Source organism: Clarias gariepinus, chromosome 25 (genome assembly GCF_024256425.1).
Source record: "Clarias gariepinus isolate MV-2021 ecotype Netherlands chromosome 25, CGAR_prim_01v2, whole genome shotgun sequence".
NCBI lineage: Eukaryota > Metazoa > Chordata > Actinopteri > Siluriformes > Clariidae > Clarias > Clarias gariepinus.
In genome coordinates, this window is record NC_071124.1 from 15,696,241 (window position 1) to 15,717,697 (window position 21,457).

Sequence of the window (21,457 nt, forward strand, 5' to 3'; positions counted from 1 at the left end):
ACATTATTATTAGTATTATTATTAATAGTAGTAATAGTAGTAGTAGTAGTAGTATCCAATTCTATAAAAAAAGATTATTCAGTACATCCTTGCCTTTGTTTTGATTTCATCATTTGGGTTATTAGTTGGAATAAATCCACCCAGTTAACAGTGGCAGCTTTAATAGGTGGAAACATCAATGACAGTTGCAGGAGTTCTGGGTTAGATTCAGTTTCATGTGAATCCTGAAAACTGAAATAAATCCATTTATAAGAATTACTCACAACTCTTATAATAGATATACAGTCAGGTTTATAAAATCTGGAACAAACATAAGTTTTTTTGCCATTTGGCCCTTTCACTACCACCTTGAACTCAAGATGTGAGCAAAGTCAAAACTTTCAGCTTTAATTTAAGAAGTTTGATGAGTGTGTGCCATTACCCATTTATAAATTAGTAATTTTCAGTAATTTTTAGTGTGACAGTAATTTTCACACACACACTCAACCATAAATAATAAAAGAAATGGCTTAAAGCAGTTGCATGGACAGGTGTGGTCTGTACCCTCCATGACAAGCATATAAAAGGTCTGGAGGTTGATCTAAGGATTACATTTCTTTTTGGCAGCTGTTCACTTAAACTGTCAACATAACGGCCAAAGTGGTGTTTAGGTAAATGAAAGTCCAATCATTCAAAGACCACAGAAGACAACTAAAGTGGATAACCGCAGAATCCTGTAGACCCAAGTGAAGAACACTCTTGAGGAGGTAGGTGTGTCATTGTCAATGTCTCTAATCAAGAGAGGGCTTAATGAAGTAAATACAGATGCTTTACAAGGTGCAAACCACTGGTAATGATTAAGAACATAAAGGACAGATTAAACTTTGCCAGAAAACTTTAAATCAAAATTAACTTTTACCGGAATGATGGGAAGAGAAAAGTAAGAAAGAAACAGGTCATGATCCAAAGCATACCACATCATCTGTCATACATGGTGGGGGCAGTGTTATGGCATAAACATGTATTGCTGCTAATGGAACTGGAAATAGAATTAATTCTGAAGTGTATATGGCTATACACTCTTCTAAATAGCCAAATGCTGCAAAACTGACAGAACAAATATTGCATACTCATATTGCAGATGAATAATCACCCACCATGCAGTGAAAGCTACCCCAAAGTTTCTTAGGTCAAATAAATTGAATATTCTTCACTTAGTGAAGACAAGACCGAAGCCAGAAAGACAGCTGAAGACATCTGCAGAAAAGGCCTAGGCAAAGCATCTTAAGGAACAAACTCAGGATTTGATCACATTTATGGGTTCCAGATTTTAGGAAGTTTTTGCATTGACTGCAAAAGACTTTTATACAAGTATTAAAAAAAATCTTCATGGTAATCATGTTAGTTTCTTCCATTATTTATGAGTCCCAAAAATGTGTGTGTTTCTCTTAATGTAATTTTTTTTATAAATCTTCATGAGACCCAGAAAAACACAAAAAATCAAATCAGTGTTACCAGTGAAATCTATGATTAATATCAACTGTATTCCTATTAAAAAGGATCATGTCAATTTGTGGACATATTGCCAGACTAGCCCGTAGCCTCTTCTCTAGAGAATCCTGTGAGTTCTTGTTTGAAACACAACTAATAAAAGCAAAGAGATCTAGCACTGACATCCACAAACACTCTGACTAAACTTACTCTAATATTTCTTAGTCTGCTGTCTCATCGATTTAAGGTCAGAGAGAACTAGATGTCTTCTTTTGAAAGGCTTGTGTGTGTGTTCAATGTGGTGTGTGTGTGTGACAATGGCTGGAATTTCTGAATGGCTAATGCCACACCTTCGTCAAATGCCTTGACAAAGTAGAAAGTCTTGCCTATGCTCATTTTGACATTGAGCGTTTCATTTTAAATTCAATGTGGTGGTATAAAGTGACCAAATGCCAAAAAACTAATGTGTTCCAAAATAGACAGACCTGACTGTGAATGTCATCATAAGAAGAAGAAGAAAATATGATATACAATTATGTGTAGACATATTCCAGGCATATTCTAATAAATAATTTTATTATTTAGCATTTTTTAGATGATGATCCAAATTATACAGTACTTTAATTAATCAGATATAATAATTCAGGTTTCCTTTTCCCCACCCCTGACATTCTCATACCTTGAGCTGTGCACTTCCAAAAGTAGCATATCACTATTCGCAAAGCTGAAAAACAAAAATAAATTATTATTAATAATAATAATTATTATTATTATTATTATGCTTGCAAAAGTATTCGGCCCCCTTGAACTTTTCCACATTTTGTCACATTACAGCCACAAACATGAATCAATTTCATGGAATTCCACGTGAAAGACCAATACAAAGTGGTATACACTTGAGAAGTGGAACGAAAATCATACATGATTCCAAAACTTTTTTACAAATAAATAACTGCAAAGTGGGGTGTGCGTAATTATTCAGTCCCCTTTGGTCTGAGTGCAGTCAGGTGCCCATAGACATTGACTGATGAGTGCTAATGACTAAATAGAGTGCACCTGTGTCTAATGTCAATACAAATACAGCTGCTCTGTGACGGCCTCAGAAGTTGTCTAAGAGAATATTGGGAGCAACAACACCATGAAGTCCAAAGAACACACCAGACAGGTCAGGGATAATGTTATTGAGAAATGTAAAGCAGGCTTAGGTTACACAAAGATTTCCAAAGCCTTGAACATCCCACAGAGCACTGTTCAAGCGATCATTCAGAAATGGAAGAAGTATGGCACAACTGTAAACCTACCAAGACAAGGCCGTCCACCTAAACTCACAGGCCGAACAAGGAGAGCGCTGATCAGAAATGCAGCCAAGAGGCCCATGGTGACTCTGGATGAGCTGCAGAGATCTACAGCTCAGGTGGGGGAATCTGTCCATAGGACAACTATTAGTCGTGCACTGCACAAAGTTGGCCTTTATGCAAGAGTGGAAAGACGAAAGCCATTGTTAACAGAAAACCATAAGAAGTCCTGTTTGCAGTTTGCCACAAGCCATGTGGGGGACACAGCAAACATGTGGAAGAAGGTTCTCTGGTCAGATAAGACCAAAATGGAACTTTTTGGCCAAAATGCAAAACGCTATGTGTGGCGGAAAACTAACACTGCACATCACTCTGAACACACCACCCCCACTGTCAAATATGGTGGTGGCAGCATGGTGGGGTGCTTATCTTTAGCAGGGACAGGGAAGCTGGTCAGAGTTGATGGGAAGATGGATGGAGCCAAATACAGGGCAATCTTGGAAGAAAACCTCTTGGAGTCTGCAAAAGACTTGAGACTGGGGCGGAGGTTCACCTTCCAGCAGGAAAACAACCCTAAACATAAAGCCAGGGCAACAATGGAATGGTTTAAAACAAAGCATATCCATGTGTTAGAATGGCCGAGTCCACTGCCCGATTATCTTCTGAGGTGCTGGATGGTTGTCCAAAAGCCAGATGGTTGTCTTCACTTTGGTGCTGCCCGAAAGGACCTTCTCCATGGCTTCTCCGAGCTCCTCCCACACCTGATAGTGCTTTGCCTCTGCTACTGCTGAGGCTGCGATGGGGCGAGAAACCCATCGCTCTCGCGTGAGAATAAAAGAGCGCTGGTTTTGCTTTGAATATAGCGTTTACGGCAGAGGGATCATTTTAACACATTACACCCTTTATTGTGCAACTGGCAACCCGGCAGAACATGATAGAACAATGTAGTTTCTAAGAAGTAGACTGCACAGGGAGCAGGAAGCACACTTTAAAGTACACTGTGGCACGGACAGCAGCAATCAGCTCTCCGCTGCTCTTCCTGTGATATCCCGGATGTGAAGACCTGAATTTTAGCGACTTGAATTTTATTACCTAAATTTTTGCAACCTGAATTGTATTACCTGAATTTGTAAGATTGAAAAATAATGAAGATTGTATTTTTAACACTTGAAAATATTTTTGAACTGCAATTTAGTAACTTGAATATTTTTGCATTGAATTTTGAACATTTTCACCTGAAATATACAACCACAATAAATTACAGTGGCAAAAATTTCAAACATTGTAAATGCCCTAAGGATTTTTTTTCAATTCAGATCAAATTGCAATGCAGAAAAAAACACATTTACAAGTAAATCTCAGTACACTGGAACCTCACCATACGAATTTAATTTGTTCTGGAAGTGAGTTCTTCATATTGTATTTTCCCATAGGATATAATGAAAATACAGATAATCTGTTCCAGCCACCCAAAAGTATTACCTATATTACCAATAATTAAGAAATAACACTATAATTATATCTTTGCATATAAAAAACAAAACTAGAAAAGACATGTAAATAAAGTAAAATATGAAATAAATAAACATTAAACCTTACTTAACCTTTCAGAAGTAAAAAAAAAAAAGATTTATTAAAAAATAGATTTCTTACAAAAGACTAGCTGTGGACAGTAACAGAGAGCAGATGTTCTCTTCATTGATGCACTGAAGATGATGCACTTCAAACCTAGTAAGGAGAGCAAAATAAAAAAAAATGGACAATACAACTGTATTATTATTATTATTATTATTTTATTATAAACATTGCATTAAATGCAAAGTAATCTAATAATATTGCATTACGTTCAACAACTTAAGTATTGTGCATACTGTATTTGAATTTCAAATTTTTCTGAAAAATGGTATTGGAAGTAAGTGTAGAAAAACCATGTAACCTATACGTAATATTTTTTTAATTATCCATGTCATGTAGTTTAAGGAGTTTGCATCTTTATTTACCGAGTCTCAATATAAGTTCTGTCTTGTAGGAAAGTGAGGATCTTCGCAGAGCTATTTAAGTTCAAATTTTTAGCTCCCAACATCACTGTAGTTAAATCAGGTTTGGAACGGAGAAAGGACAGAAGTGCATCTACATGTTCCTCAAATTTAGGATTATCACTTGAAAACATCAATTAACAAAAATCAGTGTTATTATTTTAAAGTACTATTTCACTTGTTAGCAAGTTACAGAACTTGTTAATTTCACATTACTAGCTGAATCACTATGTTGTTACTGCAAAAAAAAATGGCATACGCTTACCTTTCTTTAAGTTTATCTGATATTGTAAGGAGATTTGTCAGGTCACTGTTAGATATAACTGAGTTAAAGTCTAATGCAAGGTACCTAAGTGCCAGTATACATTTTACGGAGGAGTCCACATCTTTATGCTCAAACTTTATTTTGTACCTGGAATGAAGAAAATAATACAAAAAAAATTCACGGACAAAAAACTATACATTTCACACAACAATTTTAATGTTATTTTTTCAATTCCAAATTTATTTATTTTTTCGGTTAGCTCAGACACTTAAAATTGTAACATCAAGCTTAAATGGCTCCAAACAATATGAATACAACATAGAAAAAGAAACTCACAAATTATAATTATTTATTGTAAAATGTGAGCAAAGGCTCTCCTCTTTGTTCCTTGAAGTAGCCGCATTCAAACTGTGTAAAAATGGACAGGCATTGACTATATTACATACAGATAGCAAATGATCGTTATTAGGCTATGGTAATACAGTGCAAATATTCATCACCACCAACTTGAAACTTTGTTTTATATTTTGCAACTATATAGCATACTAGAAGTAAATCATATATAAGTACTTTGATATTTAAAATGAAATTCAATAATTCACTGGATAAAGATTAAAGATAAATTGGTTGCATTTCAATTAGATTTAAACAGATAATAGTGATAAGTAAAGGTGGGCACTGTTTCGCCTCCCATGCGGAAGGCCTGGGTTCGATTCTCAGCCAGAGAAAGAACAACAACATAGTGGTAAATGATATAAATAAATTGCTCAAGTACTGTATATGGTGGAACTATGCATAACTTAAGGAAATGGCACAAAAAAGTCTATAAAAACAGAACAACATATTCAATGAATCAATTTAATAACATAATAATAATATAATAATAATAATAATAATAATACATTCATAAATGGATTAATGCTTTATTGTAGAATTGAAAAACTATTGTGGCATGAAGGTTGGCCCTTGGTAAGATATTAAATTAAATTATATATTACAATTATGCACAGCAATTGTAAAATCATTAGATTACTTCTATCCATCCCCTATACCAAACTTACCCCTGTATCATTACAAGCATTCTGAGCATATGGCACATGACCTTATGGAGCAACCTTCATCCCCATTAAAAAAACAGCCTGTAGTTTGAACACTAAATACAATCACCTTATCTAACTTAAATCTAAAAACAATATCTCTATGATCCATTAATTGGAATATAAATAGGTAGGTTAATTTTGCCTATTGCACAATAATCTTTGATTTTACTTCACTTGTGGTGCTTTTGTATGAAAGACAGCTTACCTGAGCTCCACAAATTTACCTGAGTTGTATTGGCTGCATTTTGCCTCTGAGAAAGTCCATTAGAATCTCTGTGTTGTTGTGATTAATGGCCTTCACTGGGAGATCAACATCATCAACAGATCTGTGCTCATGCAAATGGCTCATTATCATCTGTACACTGTCATCAGACAGACTGCCATCATATAAACTGTGTTTAAGCAAAAACAGGACAGAAAACATGCTTTTTAGTCTATATTCTCTTTGTCAGCTATAGGAAAAATAAACCTTACAATACTGTTTCCTGGAAAGGTCTTACATTAATAGTATTATTAATGACTAAGATCATTTATTATCTTTTATTAAGACACCCCACTAACTGTTAATGGGTAATCATTTTATATTACTGTTCACAGAACTAATACACATACAAATCCTAAATCATATACTGTAGACCAGGAAAGAATAGTCATGAAATTAGTAAGGAGGGTTAAAATTCAAAATCAAATATACAGTGGTGTGAAAAACTATTTGCCCCCTTCCTGATTTCTTATTCTTTTGCATGTTTGTCACACAAAATGTTTCTGATCATCAAACACATTTAACTATTAGTCAAAGATAACACAAGTAAACACAAAATGCAGTTTTTAAATGATGGTTTTTATTATTTAGGGAGAAAAAAAATCCAAACCTGTGTGAAAAAGTAATTGCCCCCTGAACCTAATAACTGGTTGGGCCACCCTTAGCAGCAATAACTGCAATCAAGCGTTTGCGATAACTTGCAACGAGTCTTTTACAGTGCTCTAGAGGAATTTTTGCCCACTTATCTTTGCAGAATTGTTGTAGTTCAGCTTTATTTGAGGGTTTTCTAGCATGAACCGCCTTTTTAAGGTCATGCCACAACATCTCAATAGGATTCAGGTCGGGACTTTGACTAGGCCACTCCAAAGTCTTCATTTTGTTTCTCTTCAGCCATTCAGAGGTGGATTTGCTGGTGTGTTTTGGGTCATTGTCCTGCTGCAGCACCCAAGATCGCTTCAGCTTGAGTTGACGAACAGATGGCCGGATATTCTCCTTCAGGATTTTTTGGTAGACAGTGGAATTCATGGTTCCATCTATCACAGCAAGCCTTCCAGGTCCTAAAGCAGCAAAACAACCCCAGACCATCACACTACCACCACCATATTTTACTGTTGGTATGATGTTCTTTTTCTGAAATGCTGTGTTACTTTTACGCCAGATGTAACGGGACACGCACCTTCCAAAAAGTTCAACTTTTGTCTCGTCGGTCCACAAGGTATTTTCCCAAAAGTCTTGGCAATCATTGAGATGTTTTTTAGCAAAATTGAGATGAGCCTTAATGTTCTTTTTGCTTAAAAGTGGTTTGCGCCTTGGAAATCTGCCATGCAGGCCGTTTTTGCCCAGTCTCTTTCTTATGGTGGAGTCGTGAACACTGACCTTAATTGAGGCAAGTGAGGCCTGCAGTTCTTTAGATGTTGTCCTGGGGTCTTTTGTGGCCTCTCGGATGAGTTGTCTCTGCGCTCTTGGGGTAATTTTGGTCGGCCGGCCACTCCTGGGAAGGTTCACCACTGTTCCATGTTTTTGCCATTTGTGGATAATGGCTCTCACTGTGGTTCGCTGGAGTCCCAAAGCTTTAGAAATGGCTTTATAACCTTTACCAGACTGATAGATCTCAATTACTTTTGTTCTCATTTGTTCCTGAATTTCTTTGGATCTTGGCATGATGTCTAGCTTTTGAGGTGCTTTTAGTCTACTTCTCTGTGTCAGGTAGCTCCTATTTAAGTGATTTCTTGATTGAAACAGGTGTGGCAGTAATCAGGCCTGGGGGTGACTACAGAAATTGAACTCAGGTGTGATAAACCACAGTTAAGTTATTTTTTAACAAGGGGGGCAATCACTTTTTCACACAGGGCCATGTAGATTTGGAGTTTTTTTTCTCTTTTAATAACGTAAACCTTCATTTAAAAACTGCATTTTGTGTTCAATTATGTTATCTTTGACTAATAGTTAACGGTTTTTGATGAGCAGAAACATTTAAGTGTGACAAACATGCAAAAGAATAAGAAATCAGGAAGGGGGCAAATAGTTTTTCACACCACTGTAGTTGCAAGCAACGATGAGCAACGAGACAACCTGTGTGCTTCCTGAATAAGTTAAGACTTCCAAAAAGCCATCGCCGCTCAGGTGCACTGCACAACTTCCTTTTGAGTGAGCTTAGTCCTCTAAAAAGCCTTAAATGCTAATGTCACTCAATATGATGTCACTCAGAAAGTCATGAGCTAATTTTCAGCATAACTTTAAGGCATTATCCCGGCTAAACATGTCTTTTTGGTGTGCCCAGGCGGCGATGAAACAGGTGCTTAGGCTCGCTTATAATTTTTTGCAACTCTATTAGATTTTGCATTTTATTCACCTGTGCTATTACTGCCCGGGCGCAACATACAACCTGTGTGCCTTTTGAGCATGTTAAAACCTCCAAAAGTCCCGGATGATGATGTCGATCAATGTGATGCCAATAAATATGATGTCAACCAGAAAAGTATTAGCCACTTTTCAGTATACACTTTCACTCAAAAGTTTGGGATGACTTTTGGGGTCAATTAAAAATTTTATTGTTTTCTAAGGAAACACACACAAAATTAGTCTGAATAGAAAGAGAATATGCTTGCTTAAACACAAGATGATCTAATGAAATTTCACTACCCTACCAGATGAATTGGTCTGGTGGAGTCTTCCTCTGTATATTACGGTCAAGCTGCTTCACAACCGCTCAGTAGGGTTTAGATCTGGGGACCGAATGGCTGGCCACTCCGTTACAGACAGAATTCTGGCTAACTTTAATTGTTTGTGAAATGAATAAAATTGTTGCAAATTGCATGAAAATGTGTTTTTCTTTTGAAAACAAAGAAATTTGCAAGCGATCCCAAACTTTTTGAGCAGTAGTGTAGGTTTAAGGCTGTCCAGGGTGTACCCCGCCTCGTGCCCTAAGCCTCCTGGGATACGCTCCAGGCAGTGGCGATTTCTTTAAGACTGCAAGGGAAGCTCAGCTACCCCTATAATGGCACAAAATTAATGGTCAAATTATGTACTATTGTATTAACATTTTATATTTTATGACTAAAAATGCGTTCATCTCAAAGACAAGTTCGTTTAGAATCAGTTAGATATAGCAGGTCGGCTGACTTGATTTTCTGCTCATACATTCCCGTAGCATCACAGTGCATTTCCCCGTTGAAGCCCAGCGTCCATTGACTTCAATGCGGCCGCTTTGAACGTTTTTTTTTTCAGTGCTTTGAAACTAGACGGTCATTGGATAAACGCTGCGATTATGTCCCGCCCACAGACGACTCCGAGCTTCTGCGTGATGATTGGAGGGTCTGTCGAAAGATTGCATCTCCTTTTGACTGACAGCGATTTTGTACTATAAGGAATCGCTGAAGCTATTCCACATTCCTTGTTTCACTTTTACAAAGTTAAAAATTTTTTTTCGATCGTTCATTCATTCATTCATATAGTAGGCTAGGCTAGCGTTGTGGGTGAAACTACACACGATGGCAGACAGTGCTAATATTGTCGACCTGATTTTGGCAAAGCCATTTGAAAGTGTTCCTTACGAGGAAAAACTTAGAATTATACAGCAGGGCAGATCAACACCTAAGATTGATTTAGTGCAAAAGATAGGGAAAAATAACTGGTCTTTTCAGCTCTCCTGGTATGACAAAGTTAGCTGGCTGACTGAAAGTGCTGTGACAAATAGAATGTATTGCTGGCCATGCCTCTTGATGAAACCATCTCATGGATGTCTAACTGTCCATCAACGGATTGTCTAACTTTGACAGGGCATATAAAAGACATGAAAAGAGCAATGAACATGTGAGTGCATGTGCAAGATTAAGTTGCATGGGAAGGATCAGGGTTGAGCATGCAATAAATGAAGGTGCTTGCATTCAAGTGGCTAATCATAATGAAACAGTCAAACAAAACAGGGCATTCCTAAACCGCCTTATTGATGTGACATCCTTGCTAGGCCGGCAGGAGCTGTCATTTAGGGGACATGATGAGAGTAGTGAATCATCCAACAAGGGGAATTACAGGGAGTTCACAGAAACATTAGCTAAATATGACTCTGTCCTGTCCACACAATTCGAGTCCTCAACTGTGTTTTCTGGTATGTCCCATATTCAAAATGACTTGATCTCTGCTCTTGCAGCCACCATTTCTAATCAGATCAGAGATGAAATTCAGGATGCTCCCTTTTTTGGATGGCAGGTGGATGAAACAACTGATATATCCTGCTGTGCCCAACTCCCTGTCATTGTTCGCTATGTGGATAGTGCAGGTAAAATTCAGGAGCGCTTTATTGGATTTTTTAAAGTTTCTGGGGGGCGAGATGCCAAGTCCGTTTTTGAAATATTAAATGAGAACATGCAGGGCTACAATTTTAAGGATAAGCTTGTGGCACAGACCTATGATAGGGCTGCTGTCATGGCTTCAGATCTCACATCAGACCCACGAGATGAGCCCATGAGAAAGCGCCATCTGACCTAATTACAGGATCCCTAGGAGCGGAACAGAAATCTGTACATGGCCATCCTTGATAACATCTTGGAGCAAATTCCTCGACGTTTTTTGGAAAGCATGCTCTTCTTAGAATTAGCCAATCCAGAGAAATTTGATGACATGAGACAAGTATTTCCAGAGGAGGCCTTCCAAAGTGTCCTGAAAAGTTATGGCCATCACTTTTATTCAGGGAGACTGAGGTCAGAACTTCAAGTCCTGTATTCAGATCAGGACTTGCAGGCTAACAGGGGAAAGCTGTGTGATTACTTGGTGTTTCTTAAAGACATGGAGTTGGACAGTGCAATGCCTCAGCTTTACAAACTGTTCTCATTAGTGGCAACAATTGGAGCTACATCTGCAGGTGTAGAAAGGAGCTTCTCCTGTTTAAAGCGTCTCAAGTCCTACACCCGAAACACAATGGGCCAAGGCCGTTTAAGCAGCCTAGCCATTGCTGGCCATTGAGAGGACACTGGTCAAGTTACTGGAAAAGACGCCTAGTTGGTACGACAGGGTCACAGACCATTTTCTTGAAAAGGAACTGAGGGCAGAATTTACTTTTAAATAAATGGACAATTTTATGATGTAGGCCGAAAATGAGCTTCCCCTATTTGACAGACCAGTAGCTGCCACTGGCTCCAGGCCCCCGCGACACTAAATACAGGATAAAGCGGTATAGACGATGAGTGAGTGAGTTAGTGAGTGAGATGACTTCACTTAAATGGTAAAGTCGCATCATTAAAAAAAAAAATCACTAGTAGAGATCACGGCTATGAGTCCAGACAAATCCTATTCTAGAAAGATGAGTGCATCAGAGTAAAAAAAAAAATGTAAGTAATTATTAATACTTAATATAATGTGCCCAATTCTTTATTTAGTATTATTTATTGAGTAACAGACCATTTCAGATTGGTAGTTAAAAAATAGGTTAGCATTAAGTAAAATAGGTTAGCATTTATTTGTGTCCATTTAACAGTACTGTTCAGTGGTAGTAGGAAACAGTATTTGAAAGAGTTACTACAAAATGTATTATGATCACCTCAGACATTGAAGGCCTTTGACCTTTCCCACAGCTGAGATCAGACAGTCTACATCGTCATCCGACACATGTTCCACTGTTAACCTAAGGGAGAAAAAAAGAAGAGTAAAGAAAGGTAAATAAACGTAGCTGCTTTTGAAAGCGTTAACCAATTGATTAGAAAATGTGGATTAAAAATGCTTTCTAACTACACTGTTTTTTTTACCTTTTTGTTTTTGTGTTTTTAACGGATTGTTAGAAAAAGAGTTGTGTGAGGAAATGTCTGCTTTCATTTACTTTAAATAATAACAGAAACTATTTTTTCCCGTAGTGTGTTTCACTACATTAAATGTACTCTAACTATAAAATGTTTATATTTGTAATTTGTAATGTTCTTTAATAATTAAAAAAACTGAAATAATATTGCATTTGCTGTGGCATAAAAGGGATAAACGTTTGCAGACTAGTGATGAGCAACCCTGAGCCATTAACGGATTCGACTTCTACTGAATAACTCACTGTACGGATTCAAGTCTCACAAGTCTATTGAGTGACTTGAGTCAGTAAGGATTCTGACCGCGTCACCTATGGTATTCCACTAGAAGGCGCTCACTGAATCCCTACAATCCACCGCATCCTTGAACTCATAAACCTTATACGTACTGTACACTGATTCCCTGTTTCACTCCGCGCTACAAGTCCGACGGATGCGCTGAATCCTACAGTATGGTTCAGATGAATCAGCCAGGACAAACGAAATAAAAAAATATTACCTTTTATTTTAAACAAATGTGCAAAACTTTTTAAAATAAAGAAAATAAACATAATAACTATATAATTATATCAGAGGTATCTGACTTTTTTTATGGGTTAAAATGAATAGCCTATCAGGTATATCAGGTCATTGTGATAAAGCAAGGACTCCAGTTTGAGTTTTCTTTACCACATTTCAGCATTACCATTTTGGTGAAGTTGTGGTTTGTAGGCGATGTGATACAAATGCCAGAGCCATTTTCTTATACCAGTATTTCATTTACATCACACCAACATGTAACAAATATGTCTGGTATTAATAAAAGCAGATTATAGAGGATTACGTCCAATCACACAATCTTGGAAAAGTGAAACGGCTGCAGTTTGTTGTCTCACTGTGATAAGGATTTCGCCTGCTTCTACCATGGTCCCTCCACTAGGGGCACTCAACAAATTGTTAAAATCCACTGAATCCTTGGGCTCATGATTCTCACAAACCAAGTCCCTCAGATCCGGCTGTTTCACCACGCACTACGAGTCCAATGGATCTGCTGAATCCCACAGTTCGGATGAATTAACTTGGCTTAACTTGAATTAAATAAATTAGTACCGGCAATTTTGAGTCTCTTACTGTATGTTTCTGACCATGCAGGACGCAGGACGTTGTTAATAGATAGGCCTAACAACTTCTTAGAACATCAAAATGGTGTAATTTTTATTTATTTAAAATCTTTTTTTTTTTTTGTCAGCAACAAGATAACTTAAGACTCAACTGATTCAAGTAAATAAAGAAAAGGATTCGTGAATCCCGGTTATTTAACCCAGATGAGCCTGGATTCTTGGTTATCTCTGTTGTGGTAACACAGCACCTCATGGATTTTTTTCTCTACAAAATGCCTCTTTTTAGTTTATCCCTGACACATACACATACATGCTAGAAGTAAATGGACATGGATAGTTTAGAAACCCATGGCGGAAAGGGGAATTTTAAGATTAACTATTCTCCAGCTATTTGTTTCTAGGACAGCCTCTTTTCCTATACATATTTGTGTGTATTTCTTTTTTCAATTATACTTTATTCATATTTAAATATGGGTATACTGTATTTCAACCAGAAAACAAGGAAAAAAATAGTCACAGTGACAAATTTAATTACTACTTGCATATCTGTGTAAACTGACTATGTTAGTAAAGGTAATACTAACTTTGTTTTTTCACACTTGGCCAGCGTTGCTTCCATTATTTTTAGGGTCTGCACTGTATTTGCATGCAGATGTAGGCATCTGATGTGTCTACAAAACTGTAGACAGTATGCTGCTACATGGTACTCCGACATCTGTGAAGAGCTCAGCGTAATTTCAACTCCAAACGTCCCCGCTTCCCAATTTTTCATAACATTTCTCACAACATTCTCATCATTAACCTCGTGCAAGCAATGAAGAGGGAAAGTGCTGTAAAATTCCACCATATTACTTTTAACAAATGCCTGCATCCATTGTACCAGCAGGGAACCAATTTCACGAGTCACTTCATGTTTCTCATTTATAGAGTTGATTACTTCCTTGTTGGAAAGTCCAAAAAGAAACTGGATGACTGGAAACAGATGTGCCATTCGAGAGAATTGAAATTGATCTGAATCAGATAATAGCAGCTGCTTGATTTTTGTCTCTGCCTCTGTCTTGTCTTGTAAGATATAAAAGAGCGCAGCAAAAAACTCTTGAAAGCTGAGATGCAAAAAACTAAACATTTCTTTCATGTGAACTCCATCTTTGTGTGTAAAAGTGCAAAGGAAAGGAAGACCAACCCGATTTAAGATAATCTCAGGAACAACCTGCCTTGCAAATAGGATTTCACCTTTACGCATTCCATCCTCAGCTAGCTGGCCAAGGTGCTTCAGCAGACCAAACTTTTCAAATTGATTTAAATCTTGGCAGTGATGTTCCAGCAGGATGAACACAAAGTCAATAAAAATTGAGGTGGTACTTTTAAATGTACTTGTCATTTTTGTACCTATGTTGCTCTTCTGCTTAAAACTGGTGCAGATTAGCCAGCACATTACAGGGCTGAAGCAAGCTGTGTAGAGAGTATTATATGTCTTTACTTGCTCGTGCACTTGCTTTGAAAGAACTGTGTCCTTAAAGAATTTTAGAAAATATTCCTCCACTCCCTTCTCAGAAAAGCCCATAATCTCAGTGAAGCGTTGTGGACATTTTAGCAATTTTCCTAATTGCTCTGTAGATGTTGACCTTGTAGTGACCAGCAGGAAGGCATCTTTTAACATGGTTCCTCTCAAAAGGGAGCTCAGGATGGCACCAGGTTCAGCCTGGACTTCAACGCTGACACGCAATGGCCTTCCAGGGAGAGAACATCGGAGTTCATCAAACCCATCCACTAGAAAAAGAATTTTCTTTTGCTTATCTTTTAAGATTGGAGTCATTTCCTCACCCCAATTTAAAAGTTCCACAAGACTTGTTTTCTCAGAAATACCATTAAGCTCTGCACATCTAAGATGAAAGACTACATCAAAAATCCCTTCAAACAGATTTCCCTTGGCCCAGTCCAGCATGATTTTCTGTATTACGACAGACTTTCCACTTCCAGAGTTGCCTTGGAGTATAACAGCTTTTGGACAGTTATTGTTTGGACCATGTTCTTGACTGAACAAATTTGAAGCACTAATGCTTTGGTTGATATCATAAGTCTTGAGGTTGAAAAAGTCGTTTCCTATGGAGCGCATTTCTTTTTCTCGCTCTTCCTTTATTCTGTGCTGTTGAATGATCAGGGGATCAACATAACGATCTGCTAGGAGCACTTGCTCACCAGCAAGGGAGTCATATTCCCTGGTGTATGTATACATGGACACTACTGACTCCTTATATTCTGTTATCACAGCGGTCACATCTGGGAACAAATAACAATAACAAATGACCAATCCAGATTCTATTAAATAAATATGAATTGCTGAACAAATGATGAACAAATGTCAGGCTACATTAACATCTAAGATGTGGTTAATTAACAGATTAAATGCGCTATCTAGACTATCATAAAGGTTTGAAATTACATACCTCTGGTCTCACTTTTAGATACATTTGCACCTACAGTACAAACAGGTTGCAGGTTTATTAAAAAAAGGATTCACAATTTCCAACAATATATGTTTATCTGTAGGTAAAACATCACTACATACTACATACTACATGTACACTACTACAAAACTTTCTCTAAAAGCTGTTATTTAAATTGAACAATAAAATCATAAGCCTTACCAGCAACATTTTGGGTGAATGTAAAGTTCCCTGCTCCCTGTACTTTATTTAAAATTGGAGCAAAAACATTGCCACCCTGAACCGTAATATTCACTTTCAAGGAGTCACTTGATTGCACATCTCTTTCTGCCATAGTACTGTATGTATCATTCCTACAGGAAAATATATAACAAGAGAAGAATTAATGTTTTGGGATTTCTTCTTATTAGAGGGAGTTTTCTATTGTCACTTGTCTATTGGTAATGAAAAAAACAACTCTTGAAAAAACAACTCATATTTAGTGATTTAGTCAACTTTGCTGCAGTCAATTGCTAACACTATTTTAAGTGGGACAAAACCCAGTTAAAATCTAATTTACTTACATTAAATTTACTCCTCTGTATTCTATTTCTTACCATAGTGCATGGAATAATTAAAAAAATATAGAAATAAAAAATGTTAACAACTGTCCTAATCAAAAAAATGGCCTTATTTTTATCACTGGCTTTACTTAATTGAAGAGATTCTTGGAGCTTAATTTAAATAAATCAACATATTCACATTTATGTTGGCTATTGCTGAATTTTAGTAAGGATGCAAAAAATATCCCTATTTTATATAACACCCAAAAAACATGTTCTACTTGGTCCTGTATTATGATTTTAAGTGAACAGAGTGGAACACATGCATACTGATCAGCCATTAAAATCAATATTAAAAACAAATATTAAAAAAATACATTTAATTACATTTAATCTAAAAAGGTTTTTGAGAATATTATTTCAACTTGCTTTATTTACTGCATACAGTAAATGGTTATTCTTTACCAAATCTTTAAAACAACTGACAGAAAAAGAGGGATAAAGCAAAGCTATTCTGTAGTCATATATCATGGTCACCAAAATTTTAACTGTATTATATCGCAAATACCTTTTTTTGGACAAATAAAATCTCCTTGAAAATAAATATTCTATGAGGGATGGTAAAGCATACATACAGTATTATATAGTTATTTAGATATAAATTAACCTTTTAATTTATATCATTTTAGGATATTAATGTTGCTATTTTCTCTTTTTTGTACATAAGCTATCAAAAGTTGCATAGTTTAACTTTTCATTAGGTTTAATAATAGTAAATTAGACAAACTATTAGCCAGACTAGATTATATGTTCTAGCTATCTTAAGATATATTGCTTACTTTTAAGATCAAGTGTGCTGTAAAGTACTTCTACAGTATATTGGATTATTTTCCACATGTAACAATGGTTTTTGACTTTTGTAATCTTTTATTGCACAGTTGGTTCACTGCTGCTGCTGTAATGTTGATTGTACTGTAATATGATCTTAACTTCCAATCCCACCACCTTTCCTTAGACCCAATCCCTTTCACAATGTTGCAGGCCATCTTATAAGACCTCCTCCCCTTCATCTCCAACTATTATTGACCTCTCCATATCATCTGGTTATGTTCCTGCTGCATTTAAGGAGGCAAGGGTTACCTCATCCTCAAGAAACCGTGCCTGGTTCCAGCAAACATCAGCAACTATCAGCCAGTATCACCACTGCTAACCTTACTTGTGCCTCAAGATTTCTCCTTTATAACTTCAGAAGAATTTGTCCATTTCTCCCCACACAGGCCAATCAGGTGCTTCAGTTTCTTGTAATTTGAAGACTTAAATAATGCAAGACATTCCAGGCAGATAAAATTGTTTGATTGATTGATTGATTGATTGATTGATTGATTGATTGGCTAGTGCTGCTTTGATTAATATTAAAGTGCACTGCTCTGCACAGACAGTATGGACAACACGTTCTATTGATTTCACTTACAGAATTGCTTAGATCGCTGTGTTGGGATTCGACCTCGCGATCTGCTGTGCCATCAGGAGTTAATGGACAATCTGCACAGAATCAGTTAGATCTGAGACTAATTAGCCGATCAAGCTTAAAACTATTTCGGTCACCCGCCAGTCAATCAGTGCACTCTAATAATCATAATGATAATAGTCCTTTTTTTTTTAAACTCATTTTAAATTAATTAATTAAGGGGTAATAAGATAGTAAGGTCTTGTTGCACTCACCAAGATTCTCATGCAGTTGATTCGGTGGTCCAGCACATTGACCCTGTTGAATTCTGGCTTGCACCTGATCAGCCTTGTGACACTGGAGGTGCTCAGGAAAGATAAAGTGGGCTTGGATGTTTTCAATTTAGTCTTCCAGTCCAAAAAAATCCACTCTCTATTTGGGGTCAAACAATCTTTTCCTCTTTGTCTCCTTACTGTGACTTATTACAGTCTTGCTACATGATGGGGTCTGATCACTGGCACTGGCCTTTTCGCTGCTCTTTTTAACCCAAAAATCTGATAAAAGAGTTTGCTTTTTATTTGTAAGTCTTTTTATTTGATGCCATGATGTAAATGCATAGGTACAGCCAGTGATGTAATGTGGGGCTTCAGCAAATCAAAACATTTGTTTAGTCATGCCATAGAGATCGCTCGACTGACTGAATTCCTCTGGCTTTTTCCTTTGGCAGCTTAATGTCATGCCATTTAACAGTGTGCATTTGGGTGTCATACGGAGTTCCCCTGTAATAACAGAAAATCTTATCCAAGAACAATTTCTCAGGAATAAAGTTTGAACTGAAACAAAATCATATAAATCTGCAATTAGGAGAACATGTACCAGGGCTTCTAAGATCACTAAATTAGAGTTTTTTTTATTTTTTTGGTTTGCTTAATTTTTGTGAAATTACACTTTAATTAATTTATTTCACAATTGTAAACAGTGACATCACACACTTTCCTAGGAGCATGACCACTCCTCGCTGATAGTAAGAGAAGGAAGCATTTCTAAATTTACTATGAGTGCAATTCCTAGGAGTGATTCTGAGATGCTTAGTAAATACGGGCCGAGAGCACATCCTTGTTACATGTCATGTGAGTAAAGTGAAATGCTTTAAGTGAGGATGAGAAAAGAGCGGAGCAATTGATTTGTATCCTTAAATCATTCGCTAATCTCTGGCCTGATTGGCAAATTAATAGTGTTTTTGTGCTACACTGTGTAAGTGTGACCAATACAGCAGTCTGAGATTGTTGTGAAGTAAATAAGCGACATGTAAATGCAGCATGATCTGAATGCAGGAAATCAATCATGCGTGAATGTGATTCACATCATGAGATTGTATATATGTATAAATAAAGATTGTGATTTTTTTTTACCCCAGATTTATTGTACAGCCATACTGCTTATCCTGTACAGGATCGCGGGGGGCCTAGAGCCCATCCCAGGTTGGGCGGCAAACCACTGCAGGGCACATAGAGTACAGACATTATGGGCAATTTGAGAAGGCCAATTAACCTAACCTGCATGTCTTTGAACTGTTGGAGGAAATAAAACTATATGTGTTTGCATGACTATTTATGGAAGCAAATTAGCATCATAATTATTTAAATTATATCAGCCTTTAAAAAACACATTTCAAAATTTAATCACAGTTGAATTGTTAGTTTTAAAATGTAAATACTACTGAATTAATTAAACTAAAATATCTTACTTTAAAAAGTAATATCTTTGAATTTATGTGCTCTGAATTTCACATGAAATTTCTCAGTAGTCCATTTCAAGCTGTGAAATTTCAAAGTATTTTCTTCAATCCATATTTAATTCAATGTTCTGAAATTCAAGGAGCAAAATTCTATACAGGAAAAGCCAAGTCAAAACAGTCGATACAGTCGAGCCAAAACGCAATCCATCTGTCAGTCACATGACCCAGGAAAGTGGACGTCTTTGATAACACCTCCTAATGATGTTCAACAGCTAAAAGACAGAACACACCTGCAGGAAAAAGTGTTCACCGTGAGGGCGGAGGGCAGCGGCTCGTTCAGTGCACCTGCAGTGTGTTACACTAATTATATACTGTCAGATATTCTAGTCATTTTGTGATGAAGGAATTTAGTCAAAGTTTAGTTAAAGTTAAGCTACATAGCAGGAGACCCAGACTGTTGTTTGTTACACACATATGAAAGAGAGAGAGAGAGAGGTAGCTAAAAGTATTAGGACATCATACTGACATCATTAATTAATTCAGGTCTGTTTGACTTGTCTGTTTTTAAGGCTCTCTCTGCTGATTAACTGGGAGGACAGTTGAATACCTTCTTCTGACCACTCCATTGATGTGTCCCAAGTCTGGGAATTCCACTCACCAACGGACAGTTTTACAACAATTAGAGGCTGTATATCCAAGTGTTGCACCCAGTCCTTTGGTTGTGACATTTACATCAGTGCAATTCAATCTTGTGAATCTTTTGAACAAGGAGTAATATTTGTGGCTGTTTGACTCTGTTCATATGTAAAATGGAGTTTAAATAATGTAGATGCTGTTTTATGATCATAATATTCTTAATTAATTTTATTAACGACTGAGAGCCAATGCTCTCATTTAAAATATTTGTACTAAATGTGTATAACGTGAAATGGTTGCATTTGTGATACAACTGTTGTTTGTTTTAACTGGTATGTAAATGGATGTGACCCAAATTAATTAGTGATATCTTGTTCTGTGCACAGAGAACTAATACATGGCACATGCTGTCTTAATACTTTTGGCCACCTCTCTCTCTCTCTCTCTCTTTCTCTCGTGTGTGTAACACACGTCTTGGTCTCATGCTCGCTAGCCTAACTTTGACTAAATTCCTTTATCACAAAATGACTAGATTATCTGACAGTATATAATTAGTGTAACACACTGCATGTCATGTAATACAAAAATGTTTACTCTAAATAAAACTCACTCTGCATTCAGGGTCGCAATGACCTGGAGACTTACAGTAGGGCACGAATTTTATGGCATAACACCCTAGTATCGAAGACGCCCACTTTCTTTCCCCATGCTAATTTACTTCCATACTATTTTTTTTATTTAGGAAAAAACTAAGCAATCAAGCAATAAAAATGAGCAGATTCTACATATTTCTTGTTAAAAAAGAGTGATAAGTTAACGTTACTTGTCCCATTTAGTCAGTCTGCATCTGTTAATCCCTCCATCATCTCATCCTTTAAGAAACACGCAGAATTTATAACTCGCAGGATTTTAATGAGGAATAAAGTGAAAGTAAAAGTATCTCGTCATTTAGCTTACAATCCTAGTATTTTAGGCAAAATCAAAGACACCTTTTCTTTCCTAAATGACTTGTTGCTGTAGAACATAACGAAATTGTTTTAATCAAAGTGATGTTTAACTTACTCATAACAACAGCATTTTATGTTTAGAAAACAAGACGACTGAAAGTTACGCTGACGCTGCTTTTCTTCTTCTTCTTCGAGTTTAGATGCATTTTATGCATAATTTGGAACAATACCGCCACCTACAGTCGTTCAATACACAGTGACTCTGTTTTATGTAAACGAATAAGAAAAACTGACAAAGGAGCACCACAATTAAATACTAAATACATGTTCGTCAAAATATCATTTAAGGGAATTTTTGAAGACAAGTGTTGTTTACTGTTAAT

General features: G+C 36.7%; 1 protein-coding gene across 1 annotated transcript; it reads right to left on the reverse strand.

Moving 5' to 3' along the window:
* Positions 1 to 74: 74 nt before the first annotated feature.
* LOC128513453 (NACHT, LRR and PYD domains-containing protein 1 homolog) lies at positions 75 to 21,248 on the reverse strand. Its single transcript, XM_053487203.1, has 15 exons — positions 21,190 to 21,248; positions 20,951 to 20,999; positions 19,166 to 19,250; positions 18,029 to 18,532; positions 15,966 to 16,117; positions 15,765 to 15,794; positions 13,902 to 15,597; positions 11,965 to 12,048; positions 6,391 to 6,558; positions 5,403 to 5,474; positions 5,067 to 5,213; positions 4,766 to 4,924; positions 4,419 to 4,493; positions 2,150 to 2,194; positions 75 to 231 (listed from the first exon to the last, which is right to left on the reverse strand). Exons 5-15 carry the CDS (start codon positions 16,096 to 16,098, stop codon positions 75 to 77), a joined length of 2,766 nt encoding a protein of 921 aa, XP_053343178.1. The 5' UTR covers positions 16,099 to 16,117; positions 18,029 to 18,532; positions 19,166 to 19,250; positions 20,951 to 20,999; positions 21,190 to 21,248.
* Positions 21,249 to 21,457: the final 209 nt, after the last annotated feature.

What these genes read in the sequence shown, in the direction of transcription:
- LOC128513453 (XM_053487203.1), bottom strand. Translation starts at nt 16,098, where the DNA reads ATGGCAGAAAGAGATGTGCAATCAAGTGACTCCTTGAAAGTGAATATT. An exon ending in ATTCACCCAAAATGTTGCTG is followed by an intron (nt 15,795 to 15,965) that starts GTAAGGCTTATG and finishes TTTGTACTGTAG; the next exon opens with GTGCAAATGTATCTAAAAGT. An exon ending in TCAGATAAACTTAAAGAAAG is followed by an intron (nt 4,925 to 5,066) that starts GTAAGCGTATGC and finishes GATGTTTTCAAG; the next exon opens with TGATAATCCTAAATTTGAGG.